The 27154-nt window shown below is 37.1% G+C and overlaps 1 protein-coding gene across 2 annotated transcripts in view; it reads right to left on the reverse strand.

The window, feature by feature from the left end:
- Nucleotides 1-811: 811 nt before the first annotated feature.
- CDYL (chromodomain Y like) overlaps nucleotides 812-27154 on the reverse strand; it is a 106648-nt gene continuing 80305 nt past the window's right edge. Inside the window, exons 3-8 of one of the 2 annotated variants that reach the window (XM_052779849.1) lie at nucleotides 24820-24864; nucleotides 12870-13126; nucleotides 12101-12273; nucleotides 8479-8689; nucleotides 3673-3816; nucleotides 812-2654 (exon numbers count right to left, since the gene is read on the reverse strand). In XM_052779849.1, the coding sequence (XP_052635809.1) occupies nucleotides 2496-2654; nucleotides 3673-3816; nucleotides 8479-8689; nucleotides 12101-12273; nucleotides 12870-13126; nucleotides 24820-24864 (989 nt within the window). In that variant the 3' untranslated portion in view covers nucleotides 812-2495. The remainder of the gene's footprint in view (nucleotides 2655-3672; nucleotides 3817-8478; nucleotides 8690-12100; nucleotides 12274-12869; nucleotides 13127-24819; nucleotides 24865-27154) is intronic. The other variant, XM_052779858.1, reaches the window with a different exon arrangement.

The raw sequence follows: 27154 nt of genomic DNA on the forward strand, positions 1-27154 counted from the left end.
CTCAGGCCTTCTTGCTTGCTATTAGAAGTTTGTAGTTTTTCTGTCTTTATTCTATTATGGTTTTGCAAAGACTAAACTAGACTTAACCAACTTGCACACACATCAAAGGATATTTACTGACCTATATTGAAAAGAATGTGACAGTATTTTCCAAAAGAAACAGTATCCTGTAGTCCAGCATATAGACAAAATGTGTACATTATTTATGAACGAGAGCATAATTTGTTAATAAAGTTAGTTACTGCTTTTTAATTCTTCTAAATATCTTTAGATCCAGTTCTCTGTTACAGTGAAGTTCATTCATGTTTAAGGAAAGCATAAATAATCTTCTAGCTGAAATAGATGCAATCTATGCCCCAAATGCTTCTTACAGATGCCAGAAAAGGGATCTTTATATAAATTTGAGTTGAACTCCAAAAGGTTTAACATTACAGAACTGTAGGTAAGGTATCTTTCCTTTTCCCTTTCAATAAAATAAAATTCAGCTAAGGAATTCTCACTTCACCACAGCATTCTTAAGAGACTGCAAAGAAACATTTACTAAATGTTCTTTTAGAACTGTAACAAAATAGAGTAGGATTACTTCTTATATGTCCTCTTCCCCCATCCACCTCCTCTAAGAGAAATCTTCTATATAGTTTACAAAAATTTTCAGCTTTTCATTTGAAGGAAATTGTTAAGAGCTTATATAAGTTTTTAAGAAAATAAAACAAATATTGAAGACTTTAATTTCCAAGATTTGTTTAAGCAACTCTTACTTTAAAATCAGAACTGAAATGCCTTTGAAAGAGACAACTATATGAGAGCCACATTTAAAATGTGTTAAGAAATATTAGTTTTATTTAACCAGTTTTCACAGCTGAATATTTATTCTATAAAAACTTTACAGATTGTACAGTTTATATATAGTTCAAACTACTAGAACAAAAAAGTAGGTCCCACAGATGCAAAAATACTGTACCAATCCAAGGTAAAGGCAGATTTACACACTGTACAGCTCTCCACTGGGAAGGGGAGGTGGGTCAGTTCCAAGTAAAAACTTCAAAACTGTACAAAAATAAGGTTTGATTTCTTTTTCATTCTTCATAATACATTCAATAAGATTGCAAGCACAGATACCCAAGTAATAATAGATATCTGCAGTCAGGAATCAATAACCACTCCTGAAAGGAATGCAAAATAGGTCTATTTACACAGGGCACTCTTTTACACCATACTGTATATATAGTGTATATTTAAAATAATAAAAAAGCATAGACAAAGAACATTAAACATCTAATATAAGGTAGTTTTTTTTTTAAAGGAGTTTTTTTTTTACTTAATAGTGTGCCAAAAGAATTTTAACTTATTAAATAATATATTCTAAGTGAACCTAAAATTTATGAACATAAAATGCATTTTTGGTGTAATACATCAATTAAACCAGCAAATAGGAAAAAAAGAACCAAACCCCAAACTGTATATAAAGTAGTACTCTCACCCAGCAACAGAAGCACTTATGTAGTTATTAAAAAAAAAAAAAACCAAAACCAAAACAAAACAAAAAAACAAACCCAGAGAGACTATTTAAAACCCACTAAAACTAACTTATAACTTAGGATATTCATACATAAGATATTCAGTGATTCACTAATACTGCAAAACAAGCTTTTTTCCCTGCCACCCCCCCCCATTCCATTTCCCTCCCACTTTCCCTCATTCCCCTTCCCCAAGAGACAGTGGTTTCTTCATGCTATCTGGGTAAGAATTAAACATATTCCTGCCCCCTTCCTCCCACCCCTCTATACCTCCCCCCAAAAAAGGACAGAGTGTTTTCTTAGCATTAATCCTGAGCACACTCTCTTTTGGGGGATATGTGTGATTTAATCTTAATAGGGTTTAATTCCAAAAAATTTTAGAATGTTCCATTACTTGAGGTATTTCAACCTTCTTCTGAGACAATGCCTTGTATCTTAGCTGACTCATTGGGCAGTGAAAGTAAGGGCTGGCTAATACCCGTTTCAATTCTGTATTCTAATGAAAAAGAAAAGCATTATTCCAGACTTCCCTGCCACACAGAAAATAATGCAACACCATTCACTTTTTAATCCATTCTCTATTTGATACAGTACTAGCCAAAGATAACAAAAACTAGAGCCTTTAAAAGAGATGTTTGGTAGTGCACTCTATCTTTTTTTTTTTTTTAGCTTGTGTGTGTGTGTCTACATACACACTCACACACATATTACATTATATATATATATAAAGACATATATATGCACACACATACACTTGTGTGTGTATATATATCTATATGTAACAATCAGGGAGAAAGGAGTTTTTGTTCAAATTTAAGTGATACAGTACTTTTAAACCCCTTGACAATAAAAGGGGGGGGGGTCCACTCCTGTTCCCAAGCTGAGCAAGGGGTGAGTTTATATAGGTTTTTTAAAATGGGCATATTTTGTTTGCCCTGATGTCCAAGAAATACAATTCCAGTGTCAATGGGCATCTCATCAGAACTCGTCAATTTTCTTCTGCAGATATTTTAACATTGAGTCCATCCCTTGTGCTGAGCCCCAGATTTTCTTCAAAACTTCACACTCCTTTTCATTTGCTTGTTCCAAGTCCACCTTCATGATATTACGTACTAAAGCTTTGGATTCTTCAAGTACCTAGGCCAAAAAAAAAGGGAGGTGGATTAGTGTTACATGAGAACGGAGCAACATGTGCATTTACAGGTTTATATGGATGAATCCTGAAGTTGATTATGAACTTAAGCTTATCAATTCACAGGCATACTATGACCCTAAGAAGTGTTTCTCAGAGTCTCTCTGATAGTGTCAAACAGGATTTCCTTTACCCTATACCAGCACAATTTACAAGTACCCAAAAATGTGGAAATAATGAAATCATAACTATGATACCGATAACTAGAGAAAATTCCATTTTGCTGAAGGCTAATCATAACACTATTATCCAGAACTGCTCAAATAACCAGGCAAGACCTTGAATCTCTTGAGCATTTAAAACAGACTGAAAAATCTTGTTTGCTTTTTCCATTTAGAAAACTAATAAACTGTTTCAAAATCCAAAATTTCTAATTCACAGAACAGTTAATTTGTACTGCATCTCTTCTTGTAAGAAAGCATCAAACAGCGGCAGTTTTAGCTATCTTGTGCAACTGCCAGTAGTGCACACAACCACAAATGCACTAAGTGTTACTCATAAAACTGTAAATTCAACATAATGTCAAAGACTGCATTTATTTCCTTGGTAATTTAAATTACATCTCAAGATAACTCATGATTTCTGTGTTTCTGTGCAGTTCTTAGGGCAACTGTTTACACTGTTGATTAGAGTAAGTTGGACTTATGCAACTATGTTAAAACAAAAATATATTGTAAAGGAAGAGTCCAATGCTGTTTTAATGTTCTTAACCACAATGTACTATGGCATATAATAAAGAAGAGTCAGGTACAAATTAAAAAAAAAAAAAAAATCCTCAAAACCCCAGAAACAATAAGATACGTAAGAATGAGTTAAAAGATATTGCTATACCCAAATGCAGTCCTTGTTTCATGAAAATGGTCTTTTCTTAGGAGGACATAGTGATGTAGTTTAATAATACTTAGATTAATTCTTATTAATCTAATCATAAAAATGTACTGTAAGAAAATAAAGGAAACTTACAACTGAATTACATGTGACAAGTTCCTTAATTCGAACCATTACTTCTTGCGTGAATGTTCCCGGCCAAAACACTTGAGAGACGAGTCCTTTGGCACAAGCTTCCTGCGCAGTCAGCTTCCTTCCACTGAACAACATTTCATTGGCCTGAAGGGATAAAAAGTTACTTCTGGTATGAAATGTAATGAGACAAACTCATTAAAGAAAAAAAATGTTCAAAACAAATAAGGAAAATGCCTGCACTATTTGAAATACTTTTATTACAGCTCTTCCAACTTTGAATTAATAAAGAAAAAGTCTTGCCTACAGATAGCTGGTCAGTGTTGTTGGCTCTACCATGTCAGTAGTTATAAAAATACAGAGGTCTATGATTAAGGGTTAAACGTGAAAACGTCTTTTGTCATTTCCCGTTCACAAATGTTCATTAGCTCTAGCTTTCTTGCAGTATTGCTGACTTGATTAACTGTATAGGTGGTAACAGGTTATAATGCCTGGCAGATCTGTAAAACAGCAATGAATACACCAGCTTGCTTTATAATAATGTTAGTTGCAGCAGTGAAGTCTTTGCTAAAAATCTACATTATCTGTAAATTATATAAAGATAACCCAGTTTTGGTAGTAGACCTCCTGGGAACTGCCAGTCTTGGTAGAAAAGAACAGTTAAATATTTTGCAACTAAAGTGTTTTTTAGTACTAAAATGTTTGAAACCTAAATATATGGTTTATTTTCAGCACTTCTCAAACATCTTCAGCAGTATTTCATTTATGATACAACATTTCAGATAGCTGGATCATCTTAGAATTTGACCTCCAGAACCCACTGAAATGAGTAGGATACGTTCCAATTTCTGATCAAATTCATAGAAAATAAACATTCCCATTTTATTCAAGAGTTCAATATTGAACTGCTAAAATCCTTTCAAAAGCTGATTTAGCAGTCTTATTAAAAAAAACCTCACATTTAAATGTTCTTGTACATAGTTTAAGGGTACAGAACAGAGTACTACATTCTATGCAGTAAGGTGATCTCTAGTTCTGTAAATCTTTTTGATTTGTAATTATCATACACTTCACTGTTTATCAGCTTCCCCATTAAAACTTCATCCTACAACCATTTATGCTTACACTGTATTTCTACCTTCAGTGAAGTTTCTTACATAGTTAAACTTTTTGTTTGCAGTGACATCTGCACAGAAACAGCCAGTGAAGGTTAAAAAGAGTAAATGTCAACCTCAAAAAAAAAAAAAAATCAGTTTTACTATTTCTTAATGACTAATTTACATTGAAAATATGACAAAGCTGTCACTGGACTTTGGGAAATAAGGCTGTTATAAAACACCCAAACCTGATAGGTGTAGCATTTCTGAATACAAAATTCTGAGTTTTTTAATGTTTTTCTAATACTGGAAATTTTGGTAGTTATTACAGCAACTTTCGGTTAAGGATCTCAAGTTATCTAATTACTGTAGGTAGTGTTCCTAGTATTGCGATTTTACACATGAAGAAATTTGAAAACTTAAGAGGTCTATTACTTGCCCCTTTGTAGTGAAATACAAAGGCTGGGGTTTACTGGCCATTTAAGTTGCTGACTCCCAGTCCATTAGGCATGTAAAAAAAGAGATGTTTCCTAGGATCTTTTACATAAAATTTATCATCAGCTCATCTTTCATAAGTTACTATGGAAAGCTGTGATTCAGATATATTAATTGGGAAAAAAAAAAAAAAAAAGCCCAAGCCTCAAACTAAAGGTACAAATTATATACCACTATAGTTCTACCTTCTATGAAAGCAAAAATCAAATATACAAGTTTCATTAACTGTCACAACTATCCCTTCTAATTTTCCAGATTATATGTGAATGATACTAACCTGAAACACTAGCAAAAAAATCAGTGATATATACAAACTTGTCTCAAAGCAGGAATCATTTTCCTAAGGGGATGTGGAAAAAAAAAATTCTTCCCAAATAATTTTAAAAGATACTTAACATTTATATTAAAGATAAAAACATGAAGTCAATCTAACTGGGAGTTAAGAAAGTCAGAAATTGAAGTCAGCTGGTCAGGTGTACATATTCTTCACATGTATCTTTGGTAACAAGGATAAAAATGAATGCTAGAAAACCTTAATAATTTTTTTCTAAAACTCAGTAGCAACTGCTGTGGTCTCCTGAACATGAAAAACCACAAATAGTATCAGTGCAGGTATCTTATTTCTGCCAGCTGTAACACAGCATTAGCAGAAAACCTCACATGAAATGAGCACTCCCATTAGTGTTCTCAGCTGATGGGTTTTGAAGGGAAATGTTTTGCTCTGGCATCTTCACTTTTAATCTACACGCAGCATATGCTGGAGACTCACTACTAAACAAGTTTTAATCATATAATCGTGCCTTGTATCTGCTGTGAAAATTAACACACTTGGTGGTTACTTTCCAAGAATACAGCAATAGAAATGAAGATGATAAAAATAGTTCATCAATACAAGATTCTCATACTCTACTCAGCCTTTCTGCTTCCACAGAGGAACTTCACCAGGACATCCTCTGGTCTCTCTTTTACAGCAAGTCCTTTGAGGCTCACAGGCCACCTTTGTGCAAGCCCGCAGGCACTAGCCACTGTGGAGCACATCAGCCCCCCTGCGCTGTGATCAGGAGGCAGCTGGTCTCTGTGACACCAGAGACCCTGGCTGTGGTGTGGACTACAGGCACTATGGAAATGTGAATCCTTCATAACTGACAGAAAAGCCTAAGAAATACTGCCCAGTGTGTGAAGTTGATCACATGGCTCCTGTGCTAATTTATATCCAGGACCAGAAAACCAGACCAAGAACTCCACGGCAGACACACAGTAACGTATCTCCCCAAACAGACGTCACCCTAATCTCTATAATAGATTATTTTCAAAACTCAAATACCAAGTTTAAGAATCCTTCTAAAATCCTTGGTATTTCCAATACAGTATCAGTTTTGAATCCTAAGGATTCAGATTTCCTGTAATAATTAACTCTGTGGAACAAGTTCTGTGAGAAAAAAACCTCTCTGACAGACCTGCTCACCAGCCAAGACTGACCCCTAGGAAAGACATTTCCAAATGTAACTGCTGATAATAAAAAGAATGCACTGAATCTGACTTACAAGAGTTAAGGGTGGAACTAATATTGCTGAATACATTTGTAGCAAATTTTATGATGCATACAGAGGCCTTAATTCTTTCTTCTGTATGATATTTTAACTTTTTCCCCCCTGAATGTTTCTTGTCTCATACCATCTCTTCTTTCTCCTGACTTCTCTCTCCCTTTTATAGATAGAAAGCATGCTACTTTATCAAAATGTTCAGTATGGATTCTGAATATATTTCATGGAATCTGCTGCTTAAAGTCCAACTTTGTCCCATACAGCATTGACATTGCTGTACTGCAGAGGGTCTAGGATAGTATGAAAACTGGACATATTTTTTTCCCTTTTGCAGTGAATATTATGGAATTGTTATCACTGGAAGATTTCAATTTAAGTCTTCATATTGAAAAATGAGAGCATTCACAAACACACATGAAAGAGTATACTAGGGAAGAGCTTCTTGTGTTTTTATACAACTTCTGGAGAAACGAAAAGTGACAGCCACAAGCCTCTAAAGGACGGGGATGGATGGAATGGATGGATGGATGAATGGATGGACAAATGGCCAAATAAAAAGGGAAAGGAACAATCAGTAGTTTGAAACATGCTAAGATATTAAAGATACTCTTATAACTGTTAATCTATTTCAGTTACCTTTTCTGTTCTCTTCTAATAACTAAATCCAGACATCACACGATTAGTCATTAGATCTGTTCATACTGATGCTTTTAATATATCAAAATCTGTATTTTTAAATTAATAAACACCTACAGGGAAAAATTGGCTTTTATAATAAACAGTAATTTAGGAAAAACGGGTGTAGCTACAAGTGCTTGTTTCATACTGTTACTATTCAACTTCATATTGGAATAGGACATAGGTCTAACAGTTTTCAAAGAACACAGCATAAAAAATAGCAAGCAACATGAAAATAATGTAGCTAATAGATTTTAAAATAGCTTTTTGTTACATTTGATTCTTTAATTGGAAAGCAAGAAAAGGGATACTAAGTAACATGGCTTATGTTTTCAGCAACGGTGCAAAACATTACCTTTTTTTTTTTTTCCCCAATCCAGCATTACTGTAAATAAGAGTGCAAGACTGAAAAAAAAAATCCTTCACAAAGGTGATTTGGAGCGACTATTTCCTGCATAACACACTAGTGTTAAACATCAGCAAAGATCTAGGAAGTTCAGCAGGACTTCTTGAGAACAAGTGCATGAAAGCTGAATTACTTATTTTGAATACTAGCATGAGACTGCTAATAGCTGGTGACACAGTGCTCTGCTATGTAAGGACACTGAGTGCAGACCAGCCCATTCTCTGCTACACTCTGATGCTGTGCTGAATGAAAGACGCTGGTGGCTGGTCCTCACAAGGCATCAGCAGGGAAGGTGTGTCCTGGTACGCAGGACACAACCCTTCTGCCACTGTCAGAGTTAAGGGTGCCCATGACCTGGGATTAGGTCCTGTGCCTGCTTTCTGTTCTGTGCATGCGGGTGAAGACTAGGTTGTAACAGCATGGAGCAGAGAAGCTATAAATACTGGTTTCTCATGAAAGGTTTTCATGAGAGAAAGAAAAAAAATAAGAAAAGACAACACAGCAAAGGTAGAAAGTCTTGAAATCGGTCTGGATAAGTTATCACAACTGCATTGTGAAGCTGTCAGCCCCTACCCTGCAAGCTACTTACAGAAGCCAGGCCCATTATCCGGGGGAATGTAAGGGATGAACATCCATCTGGACTTTGTCCAAAAGTAGTGTATGGTGTCTGAAACCAAGCCTTCTCGTTAGCCCAAACCACGTCACACAGAGGCAATATAGATGCTCCAAGTCCAATGGCTGGGCCATTTACTGCTACAATGATAGGCTTCTTAAACTGAATAAAAGTATTCACAAAATTCCTGAAGAGAAACAGAAACATGCACTCACTACATATATATAAAGAGTAAAATATACCAGCCCTTGAAAGCTCAGTAATAATTAATCTTGACAGTAACATTACTTTCAAAACCAACCTGATAACCTTCCACGATGAGGTGGTTAGCTTGGTGGATGAGAGGAGAGCAGTGGATATTGTCTACCTAGACTTCAGAGCAAGGCTTTCAGCACTGCCTCCCATAAGATTCTCACAGACAAGCTGTTGATGTATGAGTTGGATTGAGCAGTGAGGTGGACTGACAAATGTCTGAATGGCTGGCCCAGAGGGTGGTGATCAGTGGTGCAAAGTCTAGTTGGAGGCCAGTAATTACTGTTGCACCTCTGGCGGTCTGTGCTGGGTCCAGTACTGTTGAACAGCTTCATTCACAATCTAGATGATGGGGCAGAGTGTACCCTCAGCGAGTTTGCTAATGATACAAAACTGGGCTGATATGCCAGAGACTCATGCTGCCATCCAGAGGGATCTCAACAAGCTGGAGAAATGGGCTGACAGGAACCTCATGAAGTTCAACAAGGGGAAGTGCAAAGTCCTGCACCTGGGGAAGAACAACCCCAGGCACCAATATATGCTGGAAGCCAAACAGCTGGAAAGCAGGGTGGCAGAAAAGGAGCTAGGGTTCCTGGTGGACACCAAGTGGAACCTGACCCAGCAATGTGCCCTTGTGACAAACAAGGTTAATGGTACCCTGAGCTGCATTACGAGTGTTGGCCAGTGGCCAGCAGGTTGCAGGAGGCAATCCTTCTCCTCCACTCAGCACTGGTGTCCAGTTATGGGCTCCCCCAGTGAAAGAGAGATGTGCAGCTACTGAAGATGGTCTAGCAAAGGGCCACCAAGGTGACTGAGGGACTGGAGCATCTGTCACATGAGGAAAGGCTGTGAGGGCTGGGACTGTTCAGCCTGGAGAAGAGAAGGCTCAGAGGGGATCTCATCAATGTGCATGAATACCTGAAGGGAGGGTGCAAAGAGGACAGGGCCACACTCTTTTCAGTGGTCCCCAGTGACAGGACCAGAGGCAACGGGCACAAACTGAAACACAGGAGGTTCCCTCTAAATATCAGGAAACACCTTTTCACTGTCAGGGTGACTGAACAGGCAGCCAGCAAGGTTGTAGACTCTACATCCTTGGAGACACTCAAAACCCCTGCCTGGACATGGTCCCAGGCAATCTGCTCTAGGTGACCCTGCTTGAGCAGGGGCAGGTTCAACAGGATGACCTCCAAAGGTCCCTTCTAACCTCAACCAGTCTCCAATTCTGTGAAAGCCTAGAATTTCTCCCAGCCCAACAAAGCACAGTAATTGGGTAGGTGTGGATTTAATGCCCCTCCTACAAGCACCAGCTGATACAGCACTTGTGGTATATTCACATGCCTCACAGCCCTCTCTTAGATGAGGCTGTAAGTCATAACTCACCTCTGGGCACCAAAACCATGGTTACAGCTCTGCTTTGGTCTTCACTGTGTTTACGTATGACATTGGCATAATGTATCTATATTTTTAAGTAAAAGTGTAAGGTATATAGGTGTAAGTGAAGATGGGCAAAGCATTAATGAGTTTCCTTAAGGAGTATTTCTGGACTTGTGGGAGACAGCTTTTCTTCATAAATAAATCTGCCTTTTTAAATGATGAACAAGCCATAAATAGTAGAGCTCCATTATCACGTTTCTCACACCTGTAAACTTCCCCTTCTCATCTTCCCTCTCTTGGTTGGTCATAGTGCCATGGGTGCTATGCTATTAAGTTACAAATGCGTGTTCTCATCCTCATTATCAAGACAAAATGACAATTCATTCCACTACCCACAAAGTATGGATGCTTACATGCTTCTCCATTCTCAAATAGTAAATACCTTCAAGAGCTTCTTAGGAAAAAGTAAGCATGTTTGTGTACCATGCATTAGACTAAGTAGAGACTTCTAAAACATTGAAATTGAGGTGCAGACATTTCTCAGTAACTACCACATATAATGAAGAAGTTGTCCATATTTACTTCAAGTACATGACAAATTCTGATTAGAATACAATGTACAATATACAGTTGTCAGCACCTGTAAAGCACTCCTTTGCTCTGAATGACAGATGATTTTTCATTTCAGTATTAGATGCTGAAATATGGGATTGTTATCAAAATTTTAAAACGGGGGGGGGATTTAGTGGCAATTTTGAAGTTTGCTCTTTATCTGTATAACACATTCTTGTATTTCTGTGAAACGGGACATTTTTACGATACTGCATCCATCACTAAAGGTTATCATGCTTCTTAACTCATTCTAGTGAACTGAAATAGATGAATGCAAAAAAAATTCTGGAACCATCTTATGCAAGCTGTCATACAAACATGCCATCCAGAGACTTAAGATAATTTTAATCATGTCTGAATATTCCAGAGACTACCATCTCTAGCATATATATGAAAAATACCATTATTATACTTGAAGGGGGGGAGCGGTGTGTCATAGGTGTTTTAGGTTACCTTTATCCATTTTATTAACAATGAATAATCAGCCTGACAAATCAGGCTTCTGGAAGGGCCTGAATTAAACTAGTGACAGCAGCTGAGTGTTAAGAGCCTCTGTCCCCTGGCCACATCTGAAGTCACTGCATGAGCAACTATTACATGGAATGATTGAAAAATTGCCTTTGAAAAAAGTAACTATCATAATCTCAATGAGCTAACTGTGCCTCCAATGAAACAGGCTTTACATGTTACAAGGCCTTTTTTAGGGATGTGAATATTGATAACAACAACAGAACATAGGTCTCTGAAGGAATATAGATACTCTGGAAGCATACAAGAGCTAATCCAAGAGCCCAGACCCTCAAAAACCAGTGTTCAAATTATAAGCTGCTTGTTTGCACTGTTAAAATGTGTCTCCAAGATCCATACTTTTTTTCCATATATATTCTTCTAGTTTATGTTAGTTCAGCTCGTTTTGTTTAAACCTTAGGTTTGGTATGTAGCATTGGGATGATGTTCACCTACTCTAACCTACTCCTCTAAAATATCCATCATTCCACTGCTGTGAATGTACTATACTGTTACTCATTCAATGCACATCTTATATTTGTGTGTATTAGATTTTTCCTGAAACCCTATGGCTGTTTAAGTCTTAAAATTGGCTTCAACTGGAGGAGTATTACTATACTACCAGTTTTCATAGTTAAATTTTAGTAGTAAAAACAGTGATGTATGAAATGACAACCCAAATAGAAAGGGACAGGGAGTATAAAAAAAAAGTGCTGCACACTATATTACCTAACAGGTCAATGTCTGAGATCTTGTTGAATTAAAGGCTTTTGAAACAAAAAACCATAAAACAAGCCAGACTACATGATGAAGAATACCCACTCATATGATTGAAGATAATCTTACATACCTAATAGCTTCTGCCATCTTAGTGCTTTCCTTTTTTCTATCATCTGTTAAACGTCGTATAAAATAAATAAAATCAAGACCACAGCAGAAAATGCTACCAACTGCACTGAACAGCACAAGTTTACTGTCATCTGCAGCTGCTGTGTTCAGTGCACTTTGGACTTCCTTCATTACCTGAAAAATCAAAAATTCATTAGAATCTTCTTATTCCATCATTAAAAAGTAGCATACTGTTCTCCCCTCCTCCCCCCATGGGTTCTTTGACATCTTTCATTTTTCCTTGGGATCCACTCAACCATCATATTAGAAAAGTTAAGTTTTTTCATTATCCAAAAATAAGAAAGTTTTAAAAAAGTATTAGAAGCTTTGCATTTCAAAAATTTAATTAGACTAAGATAATGAAATCATTAAGAAAAGATCTATTGGATGTTATCTGTAACTAAAGCACTCATTCAGCATTTCTGTAATTTGGACAGCAGATGGCATATGCAGCCAGTTCAGAAAAAAAGAACCTTAATTCAGTCTAAAGCTTGTTTAAAGTTGCACTTTGTAAATCACCACATGTCTTATAAGAGACATCTACATGTTCAGATAACATAGTTCTTAAACTCAACTGAATTCCACTTAAAGTCAATTCTATGTGTAACACCTTGCAAGCAACAGCCTGAATCTTGTTTTGGGTGTTTGTGCCTGAATAACAGGCATAAATGAGGCAAGGACTTAGAATTCCCCCAGCACCCTCCCCCCCGCAAAATCAGAATTGTTCAGACCTCTGGATTTAGTGAATTATTTTCAGATGATTTTGTTGACAGCAAAATGTGTGTGAATCCATCTTGTTTCCTGACAACAATGTCTCTGTACCGGTATGCACTCTCCGTTTGTCTCACGCTGAAACGTAGCCTTTTATCAAAAGGTTGATCTCTCCTGTCATCAATAAACCTTCGTTTGCTGGCTGTCACTCCCGTTACAGATGTCTGTATGTTGGTTGTACCATTGGCTGCTAATGCTTCCATAAAGGTGGATGTACCTGGAAATAATTTAAACAATAACGTTCTATTAATTACATTTTATTACCTCAGCAGTTTCAAAATCTCTATTAGCATGAAAACACGCTAGTCATACTAAGACGACACAGTAAATATGAAAGTCAGTCCCCTGGAAGTTGCTGAAATGTTACAGACATAGACACACTGCACAGAGCAAAACTAAAGTAGCAAAGTGATCCAACAAATTCATTTTAGCGTTGTGAGAAAATACACTTTAAACAAGCCAAACAGACCAATCATCATATACCTATTTTTAGGAGGGAAAGGTTTATTTAACATTTCTAATACCAATGCACTTCAGTAGCTTAACGCTCTGCTTTCTCCCTTTCCAACATCTTTAAGTCATCTAACAGCATCAAAATTGCAAAGAGAAAGCAGGAGCCTTTTGTTTCAAACGCCATGAGACGTTAATATACAGAAGAAAATGACACTTACAATAAGCAAAATAAAGAACTTGATTGACAAGATCATATAAAGCATAATAGTCTTTAAAGTAAAATGGAAATGAAGAAATACAGACTATAGTTCTGTGAGAGGGAAATAAGACCCGTGCAGTGACGGATATTTTAATGGATTCATAGACAATGAGATATTTCTCAAGTCTAAACAATTTTTGCTATTAGAATTGGCAAATAGAGCATTATGTCTTTCTGGTCTTGTTCCCAGTCACTTAAATGGACGGAATTTGAAGGCATGCAAGTAAACAGGCCATTCCTCATGACACAGAAGGGACAGGTTTTTCTGTACTCCACATTAGAAACATAATACCGAATAGTTAGCATTCATAAGAGAAAATAAGAGAACATCTTGGATCTATAATCCATCTGTATGTTAAAGTCTCCATGTAAAATCTCCATAACATTTGTTGGATTAAAGTAATGGAGTACGCGTGGGGGGCGGGCACAGTAGTGCTAAAAATGTTGGAAAAATGTGTTACAGGCCAAGACAGGAAAGTTTTGAAAGCCTTTTCCTGAAAACTGAGGTCTGAGACATTTTCAAAATCTGCTGGAAACCCACAGCCCTTATCTCACAAACAGATACTTCAGAAGATCATGCATAAGATGTCCTAAAAAGTACAGTTAAACCACATATAAATAAGTTAATTAAATGCCATTGATGCATCTTGCTCAATTTGTCATTATCTTTCTGAAAAAGCCATATTTTTAAAGTTCTAATAATATGCAACGCTATGATTTTTAATTTAATTTTTTTTTTTTTTTTTTTTTTTTTTTACAAAATACTTCAAACACTCGTGGGTCTAGTGAAGACATTAAACAGGCTCACCTAAATAACTGGAATATCCTATATCTCCACATTTTAACTGTATTCAAATGTTGCTTACTTGGACCTGTATGCAGTATGAGAGATATTAAGAGAAAGACTAACGAAATTAAAATTCAGAACATCATACATTTTTCTATTTGTATTTCAGAAACTGCCTTCAGCTATAAATGAAGTCTTTATATCAAATATTTTAAAATAAATAAATCTTTGATTACAAATCTGTTATGATTAATTAGGCAAGTTGTCTGTCAAAGGAGCTATACAATAATAAATTCTTATTTTACTTTTAAAAGTCTTTCTTGTCGTGTTAGTGATTTAATCCTCTTCCCATATCACTTTTGTGAAGAAGTTAAACACAACAAGATTTTTCAATTGGTTAAAGTGAAGAGTAAGAAACTGAATTCAGTTTGTGATCAGTCTCAGAGACAACAGAGGTGAACAAAATTAAATGGAAAATTAATATTTTATATTGTCACAGAAGTTTCACATTTGTTCCTAAATTTTTCACGGCTTATCAAATTCCTTTTTTCATTTCAGCAGAATAAATAAAAATTTGATGCATACCAAATATGATATTGATGAAGGATGTGTTTTATACTTTTCCCTTGCAAACCACACTACGTTGATTACATTCCTTTAAAAGAATTCCCTTCAAAGGGAATTTGCAGGAACACCACTGTTGCCCCATATTTCATTAGGAACACAAGATGAAATGGTATCACTGGCCACAATGGTTTGTTTTTCCATAGGAAAAAGAAATTAAAACAACTGAAATCACCTCTGATTTCTAAACCTTGATACAAGATTTTATGGCTTCTGTCCTACCCATAGTGAAAAAAGTGGAGAACCAGGACAGCACAGTAGACTAGACTAAGCCAAAAGAAGAGTCAGTAAACTTGTGTAAGAGCTTTGCACAGATCTTTTCCCACAACTCATACTTCCAAAGACATACTCAAATACCAGAAAGTTACGTCTGAGATGTAAGAGACAATGATTATACACTTTGAGAGACAAAACTTTTGGCAAGAGAGACCAAGATGTAAACACCACACACCACTTTTCATGCTTATCAAATCGGCAAGAGACCTTCCGAGTTTTTACGTAAGCTCTGTCTGCACTTGTCAATAGTTGCAGTTTCAAACTGCAAACGAGGGACAGCTGCAGTTCCATGGAAGAAGTCTCCCACATCCAATCTTGTAAACACACTTTTAGGATACTTAGACTGGAACCAAAACTTGATGGCTTTAGAAACCATACCGCTGCGCAGGGAGATTTGCCCAGCTGGTACGGATTAGAAAACAGCACCAACAGAGTTAAAATACGTTGGTTAGTGTTTGTTGTTATTGCTGTAAGTTTGTGACCTTCCACACCTTAAAGTGTAGGGGGCTCTTTCTTTTGGCATTTGGTCCTCAAAAGTGAAGAGACAACTAAGAGCCATAAAGCAGTACTTCATGCTATATATAAATAGACAAAGCTTGCATCACTGGACAGTCTTGGACACATGTTGCAGCGAATGAGGATGAAAATTTAAAAAAGTGCCAGAGAGAATTAACAGTATTGCCGTAGATTTCCTCATGTGAAAATCTGGCATTGAGGTTACTTATTTTCAGGTTAATTACAACTATATTTTACAATTCTAAAATACAGATTTCGTAATAAACCAAAAGCAGTTCTGCTTTTTAATACATTAATGGAGAGAGCATATCAAAGAAACAAAACACCACAGCCTTCTCCTTTCAAACTGAGCCTTCCAAAACCAATAAGGGTTTGGAAAAAAGACAATTTACCCTGGATATTGTCAACTAGTGCGGAACTATGTTTATTTAAGAGGTAAACAAACAGCTCTTATAGCTATAAAAAACCCTTCCAACTGCAAACTGTTAATGTAATGTGATCTTCTCAAAGGTGAAGACATACTACTACTGTGCAAAGCTTCACAATAAGAGATGCAAAACGAAATGAAGAGGACTACTTGCTTTTGCAGCTGCTGATCAAAACCTGATAACAGTCACCATTTTCAAGCAGCTGCTCTTAGAGAAAAAAAAAAGCTACGGGCAACAGATAAGAAAGGAACTGGTCTTATTCAAAACGAAGACGGACACAAAATACAGAAGTTGGAAAAGGGGCAGAACAGCAAAGGTATCATCATCCCCATTCCACTGGCAGAAGACAGAAAAAAGGCACCTCTCCAAAATATAAGGGGGACAACAATTAAAACGCATGATGCCAGACATCTAGATAAACAGAGTTAAAACCAAACCAAGTAACACACAACTTGACAACAGTCCAAAAGTTAAAATCCCAAGCTCTTCTCTAAGCTATTCGCGCCCAACTGTTACCGTCTCCCAAGTTCTTGAGAAGTTCAGTTTAGCTTACGTAGCAAGTCTTGAATACAAACACTCCCCTCCCTGCAACAACACTGGGGACACATCCAAACAGGTGCTCTAAAAACAGCCAAGCGTCTTTTGCATGCTTCTTTTTAAGTACACATGTACTAGTGGTGGTACACTTAATTCAAAGGTTTGTCTGACAGAGTATGATGTTTCTGAAAGGCTTAGCACAGATGTCTAAGGAGCAAGCATAAGAAGATGGGAGGTGTGACGGATGCTGTCGGAGTATTTTCCCCAAATCCAGCCACCAGAAATTTAGCAATTCCTAAAATTTGCATGCCCAGAACCATAGGCTGCACCCAAACCCGTGTAAATTAAATCCTTATCCCCATGGGGTTGCCCAATTTACTTTTGAAACCACTATGGTTTTGTCATCTTTACTTTCTTCATCCCTCTCATCACATGCCTTCTCCAGCTTTATTAGTCCCAATCTTATTTACCCTTTCTTCTTCTTCCAGAAGCCAGCCCAAGCCTGTCATTCTCCATGCATCTTCTACTAAATCTTGGAACAGGGTCCAAAATGGCACACAATATTCAAGATGGGGATTTATAACACGGCATATTCAAGCCTTCTCTTTTGTCCTCTGCTCCTTTTCCATAATAATTTCTAACAATTTTTTTTTGTTTTTTCTTTTTTAAACTAGCACTGAGCAGCTGTTTGCAGAAAACTACCCAAGCAAAACAAACCCAATGCCCTTTTCCTGAGCAATAACACATAGCCAGGAACCAGTCATTGTCCAGGCACGGTTTTATGTTTCGCTATAGGCATAGCTTTGCATAGAAGTCTGTTTTGTCCCCTCCTCATTGCTTGGCATTCATCTGCACTGAAAGTAATCTCTCAGTCACAAAAATCACTCTGTATCTTCAGGTAAGTCTGCAGCGCTCACAAGGAGCTTCAGGGACCCTCCACCTTTCCTGTACCCTCACGCACCAACCACGTCCTCTCTTACATTAAGTGACAAAATGGTTAATAAGCATGCCACTTGAATAAGCAAATGAACACACACCAGCAACAACAATTTCTTACAATGTTAACTGCAAAACTAACACTGTAATTGTAACTGATTACAACTCAAGTACTGGAGAGGGAAAAATATGATCTGCAAAACTGATTGGGAAAAATTTAAATTAAAAAAAAAAAAATCAGTGCTAGAAGTTGTATTTTTTCCTAAGTCCTTTGTATACTTTCAGTACTTTATAGTCCCCTGTATATATAATCCACAAGACTTCACGTCAGTTGTCCACTGCAGGTTGCCTCATGTTCCCCTTTTGGCTACGAACAGTGGTGTTTCGCTACATGTTCATATGTACTATCAAGGTCTAACTATAAATACTGTTAAGCTTTTCGAGTCTTAACTCTGCACTACATCAAATATTTCACACGAGACACCAACCCCAGACAGTGATACTGCAATGCAAGCATCATATATAACAGTTTCCAGTAATTTTTCCACCTCTGCTTCAGCAATTACACAGAAATTATTTCTTAGAATTGTAGTGTATTGGCATAGATTATAGAAATTCAAAATGAGGTTCTAAAAAAAACCTATACATGTGCTCATTTTTGTCTGAGTATATGTATTTACAGCACTTATATTTTGGAATCAAACAAAAGTCCCAGCTTCCTTTGAAACATCACTATAAATATTTGCAAGAAGAAAAAGAATTCTGAATTTATTGTACATTTCACCTAAAATACTGGTTTGGTCTGTGTTTCTGAAATAGTGTTCAGAAGGTATAGGTCATTTATGAAAGAAAGATACACTTTAATTAAATCCTTCCAGAATATGGTATTACATCGATGCAGCACACAAAACAGTGCAACCAATAATAGGCTGCACATATTCCAGCATTAGAACAGGCATCCCCAAAGATGCCTGGGAGGAGAGGGGTGGGGAAAGGGCAATACTTCTTCAAATTATGGGCTGCTGATCACTGTGACACCCTGCCGCTGGTGTTGAAACCTCCTCAAAACTCTTATTCCCAACGAGGGAGTGTGTGTGTGTTGTAACTTTATCTTTTCTAATAGTGTTAGCCACTCCTTGATTCTGTTTCAAGGAAATAGTGACACAGGGAACCATTAGATGTTCTTCAGCCACCCTCTGTTGTTTTTGCAATTATGTCACTTTTCCATACACAAAGAATGTGGGTTTTAAGCACAGATTAACTGGCAAATTATTGCAGTAGTACTCCGTGAAACATCAGCAACAGGTAACTACAACTCAGCAGTAAACCATCCTGCAGTGGCTGGCAGGGTTGATTGTCAATATCTATCTTCAATTCCTAAAAAGCCCTTTTCTCATGCCCTTTAATTCCTACTCTTTTCCATATATTTTGTATAAGTGTTAGTTTTAAATGTCACTTTGAAGCATTGCTCCTATAAAATCTACATTTCTTACAGGACACCGTTATTGTGGACAAAATTAACATGAGAAGATAAACACATACACACATGTACCCTTGGTAATATTTCTCTACTCAAAAGTTTTTCCATCCTACACCAGTTTTTATCTTGGCTGCCATGTCACATTAACATGGTCTATAGCAGCCATTTCTTCCCTCTTGTAGAGAGTTTTCTCGTTTTCTTTGATTACTTACAGCACCAATCAAATATATTTATATGTTTACAACGATACTGTTAGGAAGAGGGAAACATTACTGGTTGTATTGGACTTTAGTAGGTTATAGCCTATTTAATTATTTTTGCCTTTGAATGTCTTTCCTTCTCGGAGCATAAGCATCCATGTAAAGATAGACTCGTAATGCCAACCAAAAATGCAACTAATCAGAACATGAAATTCTACTACTGAAAGTGGGCAATCAATGCAAGAGAAAATGGCATTTCTCCACCTTCAAGTTAAATAGGTTTACCTTAGTCTGACTATTTTAAGTCACATAAGTGGGAATAAAAGAAAGTTTACATACTTTAAAAAGATGGGAATAACAAAATACTAGACCTAACGCTTATTAAGATCATCCCCATAAAAACAACAAGGATAACATTAATATGTAATTTGGCAACAAATCTCTTAAAAAGTCTGATTAAATTTTACTTTCTTCAATAAGGAACCGTGCATTTTTATGCATAAGGTATTAAGTAAACTTTCCACAGTCTTACAGTGGAAAAAAATGTCCCCCTCCTACCAACTGCAAAAGGCTTTCCAAATACATCTCATCCTTATTATTTCACCAGAAACATATAAACAAACACTGCTCAGGTCAGCAAATTCTTTCTCTCCTTTATCATGGCATCAAGATAAATTAGGATTGCTGTCTTCTCCCTTTCCACTGCAGTTTTAGACTCATTTTGGAGTGATTTTTATTCCATTGAATCTATAGTCAGGATACTACGGACAAAGAGAAAACAGTGCACATGATCATTCTCACCATTTTAGCTGCTATTCAAGGTGGCTGAAAGAAAAAAATATACATGAAAATTCCTAAGCACCTCTGATATTACTCCAGTCAAGAAACTCCAGCCATAATTCACAGTAGCATGCACCAAAGTATTTGATGGAGGAAGCAAAGAGTTAGTTGTATTTCTTTTTCTCACAAATAAGTACAAATAAGAAAAACTTTCCCCAGGTTACAGACTCCTTTTTGAGGCCTTTTAATACTGGGAACATTTCATAGGCAAGAACCCTCTTATCTCGATATTCTTGGAGCTGCAGGTTATGATACCACAGCATTCATTCAAAATGCTCTCAAATTTGAGAATTAAGTAAGGACATCTCTTGGGGCTCATCTACAGAGGAAAGGCATCACAAAATAGGCTAAGGTTTAAACCTGAAGTATACCCAGCTATTTCACACTAACTCCTGAGGTGAACACATTCTATATTAAGAGCACTTCATTGCAATTTAATCCAATCCCCAAAGTGATCTAAAAAATGGCTCTCTTCCTGTGGAATAAGAGTGCGCTAACGTAAGGCTAGCCTAGAACAGGTACTGCCAAAAGACATCCCAGGCAGTTTCCTGTATAGTCACGAACATATACATGCCATGTATGCATGACATAATTCTTTTAAGGACATCAAAACCTTCTAAAACATTTCAGCTAAATTATTAATGAGATTTAGATAGATGGGTATAGCACCACTACGTTGGCAGAATACTTTCATTTATCTTCTTTTTGAAAACAACATGTCAATAAGTACTCACATATCATTCTTATCACATAGATGAGGCTTTCAATACCAGAGTTTGCAAGAGCTCCATTCACAGCTGCCCACAAAAACATTTCAATGCAGTAAAGTAGCAGACAAAGAGGGCTGGAGGACTTTCAGAGGTTCAGGACCCTGACGTGTATGTATTAAGCTTTACAGGAGACCCCAAGCTCCGAGCACTCAGAGTATCTGGAGTGAGCATCCCTGCTGGGAAGAAGCACCTCTGGTTTTACATATATACCTCAAGGAAGTACATGTGTCTTTCCAGTCACTGTCTAATGTCTGCTATTAGTAGAAGATGTCTCAACCTCCTGTGGGATATTCACCAACAGGTTCATTAAGAGGTGGCCAATGAATAGATTACCTGAAGCCATACGAGCTTGCAGCAGAGAGGCCATCTTCCAATACACAAGCGCACACAGCTGCGTGCCTTAACAGGGCCAGCTATATACCCTGTACTCGGGTAACCTGCAATACATAATGTTGCTGGCTGCTACTAACACAGGCACTCCGTTCTGCAGCAGCACCCTCTTAACAGAAATCACTGACCTTGACAGAAATAACTGGCTGGGGCGGGAAGGGGAAGCACAAAGGAGGAGTCTCTTGAGTCTTCACTTGAGGCTTTTGGGTACCTCTTACAAAAAACTAAATATTGCAGTGCTGGGTGTTTAGTCCTGAGCCTTGCATTTAAGCAAGAGGGCTGCCAGCTCCTCGAGCACGTCTGCTGCCTGAAGGGTTGCGGAGCAAAAAATCAACAGAGCTGGGCATTGACACCCAGGAGGGAAAGTACGGGTAAAAAGAAGATTAGAGGTCTCAGGGAAGTGTAAACACAGCTCTAGAGACCTCTGACAAACAGCACATTCAGAAATGCATGTGCCAAGCAGGTTCTTACCTTTGATTCAGAGGTACTCAACGGAAAGTAGTCTCCACACTGGAGAGTCAAGGATTTGAGCCAAGAAGATTTCTGAAAGACCCTGCCTTTAGAGTACGCAACTGCTATTTACACCACATCTAAAGAGGCATTCACAAATTGTTCTAGAGGCAATCTCTCCACCAGTTTTCCCAATATGCTGGGAAAATAAGCCCACATTAAAAGCAGGATGATGAAAGGTATCTTTGGGTATCCCCTGTAACAGGTGCTGGATACTTAGATGCTCTGAACTGGAAAAGAAATTCAGAACAGTGTATCACCTCGCCAAATTTGTCCTTTTATATTGTTGGAGAAGAATAAGTCCTAAGTATGATCTATTGGCAACAGCTGAAATGAGGTATGATGGAAAGGAGTAAATACAACCTGTGTTCTCAAGCTGAATCTGATCTCTCCTGTTTGTTTTTTGGCAATACTAGCTAGGATCATTGAGTTTGCGAGGACATGCCTGAATTGGAGAACTCATGGAAAATATCCAGAATTCTTTATTCTTCCTACATTAAATAATAATAATACTAACTAAAAAAACCCCACCAACGACAACAAAAAAAACCCCGAGAAAGTCCTAAAGTCATCAGTAGGAGACTACTGAGAATAAAAGACTTGGATCAGATGCTTTGCATGAGGAAAACTTACATGATATCTTCCCTCAATTAGGTTTTGTCCCATATTACTGCAGGCAACTACTAGAAAACACAGGAGGCATTTGTCTTCACATCATCTTGCCCCACAGCTCGACCCCAGTACAAATGGTATGGTTCTCCACGTTGTGGGATTTGCACAGATAGCAAAGATCTTGAACATGGCCATGAGTCTTGGGAAAACGCCCATCATAAGAACACGTTTTCACCAAATTTTGAAATAAAAAATATAGTAATAAACAAGCAAATAAAAATAAACAAACACACCCCCCCCCCCAACCATGCCCAGGATAAATCACAAGAAAATAACCACAGCCAAAAGCAGTGAACAGACAAGGCAATGCACCAATCTCAGCCAGCAGCTGGGAGGAACTGGAGGCAGCGAGCTGCCCTTACACAGCAGGATGGATCACACATGCACGGGTAGTGTTTGGGCACGTACTATTCATATTGCTGAGGGAAGCAATCAGCTTCTGTTTAAGACATTAGGCTTTCTACTTCATTGACTGTTGTCATATTTATGAACAGTCTGACAAAGGGAAAAAATCTCACAGACAAAACCCCTAAACTGATAACTCCATAAAGCACTAATTAAGTAGTTAACACATGCTGCCATACATAGAAAACGGTGCAGAGCTGTGAAAGTGGCTTCCCTCAGGCTACAAAGCAAGTCAGTATAGAAGCCAGGATTATTAGTTACAGGTGGTCCCAATCCTCAAAAGCTACTTTGCCCTGTAAAAATCTGCTTTTATAAAGTACTGGATTTTTTTTTTCTTTACAGAAATTATATGTATCTGGATTAAAGTACAAGTAGCAATATTGATACTATTGCTAGTCAGAAGAGACAGCTAAGGAAGCACTGGAATAAGCACTATGATATTTAAGGGGAACATATTGTTTCAGCAGCACCAATATATTAATATGAAACCACAGCCTCTAAGAGATTATGAAGACTAATATTAGGAGGCTGAAATTTTGAAGAAAAAAAGTAATCAAGAAATTAGGAAGTTACAGATGTGGCAGAGAAAAAAAAACCCCAACCAACAGAAAAAACAATGTGGTTTAAGGCAAATTTCAGAACAAGTTTCAAAAAGACAAACCAGTTAAGATCTATCTCAGAGAGTAGGACTTAGCAACTACTATCAACCATGCCAAAACCAAGGGAGGCTTACTTAGGTACCATAATGCCTGTCACTATGCAAAAACAAGAACAAAGTATATCATATCTGATGCTTTAAATCAAAGAGTGCAGTGGCCTGAGAGGGAATTTTATAGTTTGTGTAGCTGGCAATAGGAAAATAAGGTTTATTTGACTATTTGGAGGTGGAGGTAGGAGCACATCTTTTCACAGGAGTCATACTAGCGTGATCATAGTTCACAAGTCAATTTGTAGATTTTTAAAAAAATATTATCACTGCAAGTGCATGGAAGGCCTTGGGTCCACAACCTGGTAATTTGAGAAAGCGAGGGGGACAAATGGACACGAAAGAATAATCTCCATCTGAGTTTTGGGCTTGGGAATTGTTGCAACTCCAATTGCTGCAATTCCAAAGTCTAGCACTGGAGTCTCTGATGTTCAGCAGGAAGTTCATAAAGCTGTGCTCAGACTTACATTTATTAAAAGGTGGTTCATGGGTGACGGGCTCTGAACATCTTTAGATACAGTAGACGCCTAAAATGCTGAATCTTGCCTTGGGAAACAATCCATTAAGAACACACAGAGAAACCAAAAATATCAGAGGAAGTCAGTACATAAAAGACAGAAGAGTTACTATTAAGTAAAGCAAAGATTGTATACACAAAAATAATGGGACTAGTACATAACTAGTCACAATTGTGAGCTCAATTTTAATTTGGAAAGCATTTAAAACATGTCATAGATGAGACAAAACAATAGATGAATTACATGACTGGTGGTTTCCCGAAACCTGCCAGGGACCCACCTGTTTAAGTCAAATTCCAACCACTAAACAAACAGAATAAAGAAAATAGAAACAGAACAGTATCAGCAAATGGAATTGAAATTTCTACCAAGATGAATGCTGTGCAATGTTACATAATGTGCTATGTAAAAAGATATTGCATTAAACACTTTTTAGACAAATAGCAAGATACCCCAGTCATAAGGAAAGGGTGTATAAATGGAACTAAACTTATACAGTAATTGAATTATTTTCTTCAGGAGTGAGATGTAGCTTCAGTTAACTCCACATGGTTAAACAGGTCAATAGGAACTGAGGGGAAAAATAGAATATGCTATACTTACAAGAAAATAGGAAGTAAAGAACACTGGGAAGAATACAGGGAGATGCTAAAACAGATAAAGAACGGGTATTAGAAATGCAAAGTAAAACTCTAAAGTTCTCAGTTACAGATCCTAAACACAAATTATTTTTCCAGTGATAAAAAAAAAACGAGAGGAGAATTAGACCAAAAATGAGAATGAAATGTAGTGTAAGTTACAAAGTCAATTAAAATATTAGTGGGGAAACCAGCATGCCATAATAGACCAGATAAGATTTATAATGAGTATGAATATATTGTACATATAACAAATGACAGACTAAAAGGCTTGAACATGGCAAGATTGCTGACTGACAGTCAAAAAAGAGAAACAGACGAATGTGATAGTCTATATGGGAAACGTATCATAGTAAGTGAAATACCTCTGAGACTTGCTTGCTTCAAGACTAGCAAATTTGGAAAGCACCTTAAGTAATAAAATTTGTATTGATGTAGTTTCAGATAGAGTTGGAAAAAAAAACTAAAAAAAAAAAAAAGAAGCCTTAAACCTCTGCAGTTTATTTCTGTTTATAAACAAGACCGCTCTGAAAGTCATGGTTCAAAAGTGTCCTTCCAATTAAAACCTACTGGGGATCCAAAGCAATACTCAGGAGAGCCATACTGGATACTGCAGAGAAATTTCATCTTCTTACACAAGAGTTCACTCATTACTTGCCATATATTTTACCAATATTTTGCAGTTTCATACCATTACAAAACATGCATCAGAACCCTCCCTATCATATATATTTACATCTAATGTAAATTTCAGGATTTTAAAATAATATCACAACACAGGAGCAACCCAATTTTGCTCAGCATCGAAGCTGTATACACAGAATTTTTCTTAGTGATATAAAGTTGGAAATACATTGAAAAGTAAAAATTTTCTATCTAGAATTGATTTTACTTTATAAGATCCTAAAACATGAAAGTTTCTATTGATGCCAAAAGTGGAAGTTAGTAACAACAAAGATTTCAGGGTTATTGTACAGTAAGAATGGTAACATTATCATTGGGAGTTTGATATACAGAGTTATAATAAACTCTGCATCTCCATTTGATCTCAGAATATGTTGCCATATCACTAGTACGTTGCCATAAGGGCAACAGTTAACTGAAACAAAGATATCGCTTATAGTTTTCTATTCTGTTATTATCTATACATCAACATATTGGTGATTTACAAACCCAAACACCTTTTCCATTTTTAATTACTGCGGTAGATGACTTTTCCAATATAGCTACATCACAGAAGATACCACACCATCAGATATTTCCCCCCACAGCTCAGTTAAAATACTATCCATACCTCAAAGGAATTTATCTTCAAGCTGTTCTTTTGAATCATTACAATTAACAAAAATGCTGCAGTGGGATCATCTTATTTTTTCATTAATTCTTAAACAAAATTATATGCTTACTGAAATTTCTAAAAGAATGTGGTGGTTTGTTTAACCAAAAAAAAAAAAAAAAGGACATTACTTTTTCCTTTTTTTCCCCTGTCTTTCAAACCAGATAAGAGACTTTGAGCAAGAAGCAGCAAGATCATACACTGGCTCAGATCAGACCAACACTGCAAATGTATTAACCAAGTTCACCCCTGCTACAAGGGGGAAGAAGTCTGCCACATCTCTGTCCTTGGGCTCGATTGTTCTTGCCAGCAGACTGGCACTCCATCTAGCTGGCAAGTTCAGGAAAACCAGCCAAGGACCTTCCAAGGAGCTTCACCGTACCCCTCTGATCTGGGCAAGCAGCACATACTGAATTACTTACCAGTCCTTAACTACCAATCTAGTTTACATAACATGAAAATTAAGATTTGTTTCCCTTCACAGCTGTTTCTTCCCTGTATAGTCTGCCAGACCAGAAACAAGTCATTCATTGCAGGTATTTGTCTAACCCAGAAACAAGGCAGCTGGGTTCCTTAATACCTTCCTCCCTCTGATACATCTGCTGAACAATTCCACAAGAGCTTCCAAAGTTAAACCAGATTCCAGTTTAAAACAATTTACCATTGTCAGTGTTCTTACCCCCTCTGACTTTCCTTTCCCAGCCTTAAGACAAATGGAATCCTAAACCAAATTCACGAAAAACATTAAATATAGTTCAACTACAGCAGAATATCTGGGCAAAAGTGTTTTCCTAGTCTGGGCTCATTATTTGGACAGAAATATCAACTTATGACTAAGTAGCAAGAAATGAGTAATAAACTGACATAAACAAATGAAGACATGCCAAAAATCCCACAAAAACTGACAAAATTAATTTAACAGCAGGAACAAGCCAAACATTTTTGCGGGGTGCATTGGGTTAGC

This window comes from Harpia harpyja, chromosome 1 (assembly GCF_026419915.1).
Source record: "Harpia harpyja isolate bHarHar1 chromosome 1, bHarHar1 primary haplotype, whole genome shotgun sequence".
NCBI classification, from domain to species: Eukaryota; Metazoa; Chordata; class Aves; order Accipitriformes; family Accipitridae; genus Harpia; species Harpia harpyja.